This window comes from Aethalodelphis obliquidens, unplaced genomic scaffold, assembly GCF_003676395.1.
Source record: "Aethalodelphis obliquidens isolate GAN/ISIS:26980383/991018 unplaced genomic scaffold, ASM367639v1 scaffold21, whole genome shotgun sequence".
NCBI classification, from domain to species: domain Eukaryota; kingdom Metazoa; phylum Chordata; class Mammalia; order Artiodactyla; family Delphinidae; genus Aethalodelphis; species Aethalodelphis obliquidens.
In genome coordinates, this window is record NW_020837965.1 from 26,173,152 (window position 1) to 26,182,465 (window position 9,314).

At 57.2% G+C, this 9,314-nt stretch overlaps 1 protein-coding gene across 12 annotated transcripts in view; it reads left to right on the forward strand.

The window, feature by feature from the left end:
- TRAF3 (TNF receptor associated factor 3) overlaps window positions 1-8,782 on the forward strand; it is a 116,598-nt gene extending 107,816 nt beyond the window's left edge. For 10 of the 12 annotated variants that reach the window (XM_027120642.1, XM_027120644.1, XM_027120645.1 and 7 more), the window contains 2 exons: window positions 2,340-2,523; window positions 3,289-8,782. In XM_027120642.1, the coding sequence (XP_026976443.1) occupies window positions 2,340-2,523; window positions 3,289-3,860 (756 nt within the window). In that variant the 3' untranslated portion in view covers window positions 3,861-8,782. The remainder of the gene's footprint in view (window positions 1-2,339; window positions 2,524-3,288) is intronic. The other 2 variants (XM_027120635.1, XM_027120641.1) reach the window with 1 other exon arrangement.
- Window positions 8,783-9,314: the final 532 nt, after the last annotated feature.

A 9,314-nucleotide genomic window follows, 5' to 3' on the forward strand; every position in this document is an offset into this window, starting at 1 on the left:
CCCAAAAAAAAAAAAAAAAAAAAGAAGACACCACAATGAGAAGCCCGCGCACCACAACGAAGAGTAGACCCCGCACGCCGCAACTAGAGAAAACCTGCACGCAGCAACAAAGACCCAATGCAGCCAAAAATAAATAAGTAAAATAAATAAACTTAAAAAAAAAATGTGAAAAAAAAAAAGAGAGCCTAGATGTGAGCTTCATTCCCGTGTTGCATTGTTGGCAGGAGCTGCACTCCCGGGCGCTCCCACAGTCAGTGGCTCTGCCGGGCTGGAGCGAGAGTGCTCTGTCCACGGGCCCCTTGTTGGGCCCGGGAGTCCCACCCACATCGGCTCGGTGACCAGATGGTGCCAAGTGACAGACGGCGATTTAAGCCCTAAGTGCACGAGCATGAGACCGATAGACTGATGCTCTGTGAGCAGGTCTCCTGATCAGGGTTTATTCACATAGTGTGTGATCTGTGCTGTTTCTCTCAGCTCCTGAATCCTTTTTTCTAGTAAAATCCTCACCTGCATTTAAGATTTGTTTTTTATAGAAACACTGCAGGGGCTGAGTGTAGACTGCTCTTCAAGAATGACATCATGTTTGCTGCATCTTACAGAGAAAGCTTAATTTAGGTCAGCATTCTGCTTTGACCTCATACCCTTTCTGCAAACGAAGGGTCTGTTTGAAAATAGCACATTTTCCCTTGCTGTGTGAGGAGTGCCTTTTAAACAGTGGTTGGGCCTTGTCTGTGTGCGCGCGTGCGCGCGCGTGTGTGTGTGTGTGTGTGTGTGTACACGTGTGCTCGCTCCCATGTTCCCTCCTGCCCGCCACCCGCCTGCTGACTCCATGTTCCTGGCTTGTAGTTGGGGCCTTGCTGTCATTTCAGACTCCACGGTTCTGCTCCCTCTTGAGAGCGCCTCATGCGTTCGTGCCACTGTCCTGTGTGCGCCACCAGTCCCGGGGCTGGGGAGGGGGGCTTGGAAGTGATGAGCAGCTCGTCCTCATGGTTTACAACGAGGTCCACCAAGGAACTGTCACTGATTGTTTAGGTTTCCATTAACTCCCCTCTTATTCTCACTAGTACCCACATCAGCCTAGTTTGTCATTTTGTCACTTGAGTAGGTAGAGGTCAGGAGAAAAATTACAGCTGTTCGTTATGGGTATGGGCGTTCATTCATGTCAATAGGATTGTCCCCAGAAAATAGACTTTGTGAACTAACTATGCTTCTCACCATATATATTTTAAAATAAAGTGGTATCGGTGTAGAAAGAAGTGTTCTTTAGAGAAATCGTCTTTACTTTTTAAATGTTAGCCAATGTCAGGGTTTCTTGGAAAGAAGAAGATTAACACTGTATTTTTACCCAGAAAAAGTAACCCAAGCCTACATGTTTGTTCCTTCACGGTTATTAAGAGCCAGCAAAGGTGCTGAAACCTCGATGTTTAAAAATAGTCTCCCAAAAGGAGAAGTGAACTCGGCAGGTCCCCGGGGCTCTCCCCTGTGTGGCCTCAGCCTCAAGGGCGGCCCAGCCGCTCCACAGCTTCAGGGGCTGAACCACCCAGCCTTCGGGAGCTTTATTTCAAAAATGCAAATTCTTTTTAGAAGTGAAAACTCTCTGGGTCCCTGGCTTCACCTAACAAGTGGGCAGGCCAGTCCTGCAGACAAACTGGGCTGCCATGGCTGGCACGCCAGGCTCACCCCTCCAGTTTCTGTTACAGACGTGCTGGTCATGTGCTTCTGGAAAAGGGGGTTTCTGAATTATTTAAGTCAAGCCTCGCTGTCGACAGCCACGTGTTTGTCAGCAGGGTTGCTCTACCCCAGTGGGAACAGACCCCCACCCACCCCGCCAATAGGCACTGGCCCCTTGGCTTCACCCGGGGCCCCGAGGACCTGCCTCCAGGGCCCTGTCCTGCTGCCAGCCCTGTGCTGGCAGCCAGGTCTCTGGAGCCAGGTGGCAGTGTGGTGGCAGCTCTCTCTTCTGGGACCCAGGCGGGGTTCTGAGCACTCTTTGTGCCCCAGAAACAGGGCAGCCCCTCTAGCCCTGGAGGCCGTATAGTTTGGCCTCTGCTGGTCGCTCGACCCTGCAGGGGATGGAGGCCTCCAGACGGGGCCGATGAGTGTGGCTCCAAGTCCTGAGCTGAGACGCTAGGACAGAGGGATGTGGGAGCCGCGTGCCCTGCACTTGGTGGGTGAGGCCTCGGTCCCCTCCTGGAACTAGGGGCCTGGGTCCCTGTGTCCCCCGAGATGCCCTGCGCGGGCTGATGTGGGCTCCCTGTGCCTGGCCAGCGGGCGTCTGCTGGTAGTGGCGCAGCGCCGGCAGCGAGCTCTGACGGTATTTTGCCTTTTTCACACCTTTGATGTGGAAGCGAGTAATAGACAGCCAAGCAGAGAAACTGAAGGAGCTCGACAAAGAGATCCGCCCCTTCCGGCAGAGCTGGGAGGAGGCAGGCAGCATGAAGAGCAGCGTGGAGTCGCTCCAGAGCCGGGTGACCGAGCTGGAGAGTGTGGACAAGAGTGCGGGGCAGGCGGCTCGGAACACAGGTGAGAGCCGTGCGGGTCCGGGAGGCCCCGGGACAGGGGAGCCTGGCCGGGTCCCGGGGCCCCAGGCCAGAGCTGGGGTAGGCGAGCCACGTGCTGCCTTAGGCCGGCGCAGTCCAGTCACGGCCGGTGCTTCTGATGCGCCGCCTGCCGGGGCAGCTGGCTTCCTACCGAGATGCCCACAGCAGGGGCCCAGACGCTCCCCTCCGTGCAGGAGGGCTGCGTGGCAGAGTGGGCGCGGGGCGGCCTGCGGGTCGGGTGCTCCAGACCCGCTCCTGAAGGCCTGGGGGACAGAAGGTGACCAGAGGCAGCAGGGGACCCGGCGAGCCCAGCAGCGTGTCCGATACCTAGAAGCCACCGGGGCCACTGCTTCAAGGGCCGAGCGAGTATTCTGAATATCTGCACGAGAAGGATTAATGGGGGAAAGAACAAGGATTACTGTGATGCGTGTGGGGCTGGATTCAGCCAGCCAAGGACGTGGAGTGGGGTGGGGGGAGGAGCAGCTTAAGCCCTGACAGGGCGCAGCTGACCCGGAGCGTGGGGGCTGGAGGCAGGGGCCGTGAGCCAGAGGGCAGGCAGCCCAGGCTGTCGCCTCTCAGCAGGCTGTGGATCCCGAGGCCTGTGTTTCCGGTCCTCCACGGGGCACGCACCACCCCCCAGCAGCCACAGCGAGTTTGGGCTCTTCTGCTCAGATGCTGGTGGGGATCGGCTTCTCCAGCCCCTGTGATAGTCATGTGTCTCCGCGCCCATCTCTCCCGCCCGCCGCAGGCCTGCTGGAGTCCCAGCTGAGCCGGCACGACCAGATGCTGAGTGTCCACGACATCCGCCTGGCTGACATGGACCTGCGGTTCCAGGTCCTGGAGACCGCCAGCTACAACGGTGTGCTGATCTGGAAGATCCGCGATTACAAGCGGCGGAAGCAGGAGGCTGTCATGGGGAAGACCCTGTCCCTCTACAGCCAGCCTTTCTACACCGGCTATTTCGGCTACAAGATGTGCGCCAGGGTCTACCTGAACGGGGATGGCATGGGCAAGGGGACGCACCTGTCGCTGTTCTTCGTCATCATGCGCGGAGAATACGACGCCCTCCTTCCCTGGCCGTTCAAGCAGAAGGTGACGCTCATGCTGATGGACCAGGGGTCCTCCCGGCGACACTTGGGGGACGCTTTCAAGCCGGACCCCAACAGCAGCAGCTTCAAGAAGCCCACCGGCGAGATGAACATCGCTTCCGGCTGCCCAGTCTTCGTGGCGCAGACTGTGCTGGAAAACGGGACGTACATTAAAGATGATACCATTTTTATCAAAGTCATAGTGGATACTTCGGACCTGCCAGACCCCTGACGAGTCTCTGGGGAGGTGGATTGAGCAGAAGGCAACTCCTCTGGGGGGTTTGAACCGGCCGTCTCCACCGAGGTCCTCACGCCCAGAAAAGGACCTTGTGGAACGGAGGAAGCGGCAGAAGGTGGCCGCGGGCCGGTGGGAGGAGCCACGCGTCAGGACACACACAACACGTTTTCTAATAGACTAGCAACGCTTCACTTGGAAGAATTATTTATCCTTCGACGAGAGAAATACTGCTGTCAGAGAAGGTTTTCGTTTTCATTTTTAAAGATCTAGTTAATTAAGGTGGAAAACATATATGCTAAAGAAAAGAACCATGATTTTTCTTCCTTAAACACCAAAAAAAGAACACACACACACATACACACACACACACACACACACATGCACATACCTGGGGATAGCTGGACATGTCAGCATGTTAAGTAAAAGGAGAATTTATGAAATCATATGCAGTTCTGCTATATTCATTCTAAGATTCAAGAGTGCAGTCCTGTTTCCAACATAGCCTGTTGTCTGTTTTAAGGCCTCATCCGGTCTCTGCTTCAATACTCTGTCAGAAGACCCTGAAGTGCATCTAGGTCTTTTTTGAAAGTCTCTAAATTCAGAATCGTTTTTTAATTTAAAGTTCTAAGATAATTGTTACTGCAAACATTTCATTTTAAAACGTCGATAGACTGATATTTCTTGGAAGAAAATGTAAAATATCAAACCCTGGTTATCACTTGTGATAGGAAAGAGAATATTCAACCTGCTGTTATTTCTCGTTAGAAATGTAAGCCTCCGATATCTGTCGTAGTTAATGACGCTACTTCAAAATCACTATGAAAGGAAAATTGCTCATAGATGCTGTGCATCATTTCAGATTTATAATTGTTTTCACCCTAAAATAGGGCATTAGTTGAACTTTGGAGTTCTAAACAAAATCCTGTAGGTTTTTAAAATTCTGCCCCACGTGTTCAGACAAGCTCTCTATTGCTGACAACACCGACCTTCCGTGTCCAGTGTCCGGGGGTGGGCAGGTGACTCGTGCTTGAAGGAGGCCACAGCAGATGTGTTTCTTCATCCTGTCGTATTGCTGCATTTGTTAACAGCGTTTGCGTAGAGATGGTGGCATACTGTACATGTGCCTTAGATGTGACATGCTGCTTCTCGACCCCAGCTTTGTGTTCACTGTAATTCCAGAAGGTGATAGTTCAGCCAGACCTTTCTCTTGATCACTAGACCTTTTGCCTCTTCGAGGGCCCTCAGACAGCCCTGTCCCTGCTGAGGAAGCCGGGCCCCCTCGTCGGCTTCTGGAGCCTCCACTGCTTCATTATCACAGATTCCAAATCTCTAGGCCCCAAAAGCGAGCTGCGCAGTCCACACGCAGGCAGGGACAGGGCAGGAGCTGCGCCTCTGCGTCCCCGGGCTGCGGGCGCTTCCACCACCCGCCACGGGGCCCTCTGAGCATTCCAGAGACTGCTCCCCGGGGGCCGCCCAGGCTGATCCACAGGCGTCCTGGGGCCCGCCCCTCTCTTGGGAAGGGTGGCCCTGGGGTCTTTGGCCCCAGCCTGCGCCTGTCCGGGCGGCATTTCTCACCCCCGTTTACCTTCTCTCAATGGTCCAACTGTGACAGAGCGGGGCCCTGCTCCTGTGCCCCCTGCTATGCACCATGCTCCACGGGTGCTCTTACCACTGATGGGTGCTACACGTGACGGGTGCTTCTTAGGCAAAACCAATGTGTGTGAACCGCCGCATCTGTGCCACTCACCCAAAAGACGCGCCCACGATTGGCCAGCTGGGCCGCGCACCTCAGACTGCCTGCCTCCGGGCTCCCCGTGGCCACGGCCACGCGGGGGACGGCGGGGTGGTGCCCGGTGGCCCCCGTGTCTCTGGTGCTGCCCTCCGCCCTGGGTGTGCCTTCGCCCCAGTGCCTGCTGGAAGCACCTCCTGGCCACCGCCGTCCCAGGCTTCCATAAGTGACCTCATGGGTTCCAAGCACCTGCCCTGCCCTTCGGCAGTTAAGATGTTCAGTTGTCTTCGTCTCTTTTTCTTTCCCATCCTCTGACCCCAGAATTGCTTTGAGGGCGAATCAGTGTCATCGGTTCTGCCCAGTAAGGAGTCGTGTGTCCCCGCTCACAGAGGAGGGCCCTCCTGCAGGTGCTGTGGGACCACTGTTCCCCCCAAGTGCCCAGACCTCCTCCAGGCCTGGGCCCGGTTCTGCCCTGGAGACCCAGGGGAGGGAGGCTGCCCGGCAGGCCCCACCCGGCCTCAGATGGCTCTCCCGAGACCAGGGGTTACCAACAGGGACTTCCTCCCCTTCACGGAAAGTATGGGCGTTGTTAACAAATTCAGGATAAGCAACATCTCGGTCTGGTTAAAAAAAAATTCTTTCCCTCCCCTGGGTTGGAATCCTGTTGGGGGCGGGCCGCTGGCAGCGCCCCAGGAGCATCCGTCCCTTGGTGGGGGGACTTTTCCAGCAGCTCCTCCCGGTGGGAGACGCCAGGCCCCTGGCCGCCACCCAGGAGCCCAAGGGAATCAGCTTCACTGTCCCCCAGCGGGAGGCTGGGACGCTGGGACGCGGCGGGAGCTTCAGGCCGTGGCTCGGTGACGGTTGGTGGTAGCGGGTCGCGCGCCTCCCTGGTGCCCGCGGGCCCTCCCACCACCAGGGCCGCAGCGACAAGTGATGGTGTCGGACACGGCGTGTGGACGCACTTTTCCCATGTACCGAAAGTGACAAATTCCGCACAGAACAAAACCGCTCCAGTGCCGTAGAGGAACCGACGCCGAGTCCCGTGCAGGGTTAGCGCCCCTGCTTCCGCGTCGTCGCCTGTCCTGGAAATGAAGACCGGCCGGGTCTGCCTGCCTGCAGGTCTCTGGTCAGGGGTGGGGGGCCAGGGTGTCGGGCCGGTGGGGCCAGCGAATGCCAGGCTCTGGCTCTGGGGCTGGAGCAGCCCGGGCGGCTCACTTGGGCCTCTTTTTACAGGTTGGGGTTCTCAGTTTCCCAGGTTCATGGTGACGCAGAGGAGACGGGTAAATTGCTCCAAGACCTGTCACACGAGAGGGTGGCACCAGCCCCCAAGAGTGAGTCAGGCGCGGTCACCGAGCGGCCGTCGAGGAGGGCCACCAGCCCCGCCACCCCGGCCCCGCCCCAGAACGCAGCCGCCAGCTGAGCCCAGGCTCTTGGCCAGGCGGCCCTCCTGCCCCCGCCTGTCACCTCCCTGTCCTGGTGGCCGACTCCACCAGGCCCCTCAGACGCCAGCCAGGACGGCACAGCCTCTCCCCAGCAGCTCGTCTCCTGCAGTGTCCCCAGCCGCCCAGGGCCGCACGTCCCTGTCGACCCTCCGCGTCATGGGGGTGGTCGCCCGCGGTGGGCCTGGCATCCTGCAGCCCGTGGGCAACTTCAGGCAGAGGAAAGGGCGGCTGGACGAACCCTTAGGCACAGCAGGGCCCCGAGGGGGTGGGGGGAGAGGCAGGACCCCGAGTGCACCCTGGGGGGCGCGCTGGCCCCTCCAGCCGTCCAGGCCCGCTCCTTCTTCCCGCCTGCACGTGGAGGAGTGCCCATCGTCCCGTGCCGGACACAGACCTCTCCGGCCCCAGCATCCCTGCCTGTCTTCACGGGCTTGGGCAGGAGATGAGATTCCTCGTGGGGCCTCTTGCCCACACCTCCGCTCTCCAAAGCGTATCCCTCGCTTGCAGTGATTATCAGTGCTGGAAAGGGCTCAGGCGGAGCCGTAGAATACTGTTTTCTAACTTCTAGTCTAGATCTTTACTGATCGGGCCGCCGAGGAGAGCTGCGGGGAATTCCGGGAGTTCCTTTGCATCTGTGACATGAAGGGGGGGTCTGTCACCCAATCTCCTCAGCCCAAGACCATGGCTCTGCCTTCTGTTTGCAAATCTTGATAGTTGTGTTTTTCCCAAAGTACAACGTGTCCACTAGGGTCGGGTCAGACAAGGTCGGCGTGAGGCTCCAGTGAGGGCAGGTGACCCGGTTGTTCGTCTCTGCTGTCTGTCGGGCGGTGCTGCTCGTCACCAGGGCCCCGGGGCAGCGGGGGCAGGGCGCAGACCTGGAAGCGTCCGGGGCGTTTTCTGCTGGCCTCGGGTGACCCAGGCCACAGGTGGCTGGTGCCGTTTGCGGAGGCCCGAGTGGCACCAAGCAGTGCTCGCATTTCATTTCTGCCACTGCTGCTGTGTCTAGAGTCTGTCTTGTGAACTCACGACGCGAGAGGTGGAGTCCAGGACGGCTGCACCACTCCTGCGGTTCGTGGTGATCGGGTCGTAACTCAGTCCCCTTAGACCAGTGAGATAACTTCCACAGCAAACTCAACGACTTAATCGGTAAACACAAAAGCTGGCATGATTCTCAAGGATTTCTATAAGAATTCTCTGTAGAATAACGTCTGTGGTAAAGGAAGTGTGTAAATCCACGCAGACAGTTGTGTCGCATTTCCAGAATCGATTCTTTCTCTGACGGCACCCTCTGCGTTCAGTTCTCTTACCCAAAACAAAGACCAAAGAAGGCCAATCTCTCATTTGACTCTCTATTTTTAACCTGCCTGTTTTAAAAATTGCATCTGTATAACCGCTCGCTGTGAGGACCCATCTCGACAGTCCAAGTGATTGTGACCAGTGATTCACGTCCCGTGTTCTTCTGCTCTTCTAAGAAAAAAACACAAAAGGACAGTGTAAGTTATTGCCCAGCAATAATCATGTTGTTACTGTGGGTTAGCAACATGGCTGACTTCCTGGTAGCATTATTATGTTTGATATTTTTGTTTACTGTATACTGTGTGTGGTTTTATTTGGTATTTATTTGTGTTTGGAGGTCTTGCAACGTTTTTGTGTTTCTGATGCTAATAACTGAAGTTTGTAAGAGTGTAGAATGCAAAACTTTGAAATGCTAAACTGTCTGATTAGAGGCAAATAAATCTGACTAGGAGTCTTGGTTTCTCTCACACTGACTCGTAGGCCCAGGCGCGGCCCAGGGCCCCGTGAGGGGGCCCCTCCCTCCTGCGGTCACTGTCCTGGGCTCTGCGTACACGTTTTCTGCACCGGCCCCTGCAGAGGGTGCCACCGGTCCTGCCGTGGCTTCCTGGCCTTCCCTTCAGGCGGTGGCTTTACCTTGAGGGGGGTCCCCGGGGCCTTTGCACCCAGCAGCCGTGCTCAAGTCCATGGCTTGGTCCAGAGCAAGCCAGGGGGCCCTCATCCTCCCGGAGATCCTGTCCCATTTCCGCCACTTTATCAGCTATGGGACTCTTCGAGCCTCGGTTTCCTCGCGTGTCAGGGGAAAGACAGCGTCTGCCTCCTTTCTGAAACCAGGGGGCTGGCTGTGCGGGGCTGACACCGCGGGTGGTTGTGGGGCCTCCAGGCGGCGCCTTCCACGCAGGCACCCGCAGTGGGGACACTGGGGGCACAGGGCCAGCAGGCGCCTGCCCGGCTCAGCACCAGCGGGCCGGTCTCCCCGGGCGGTCA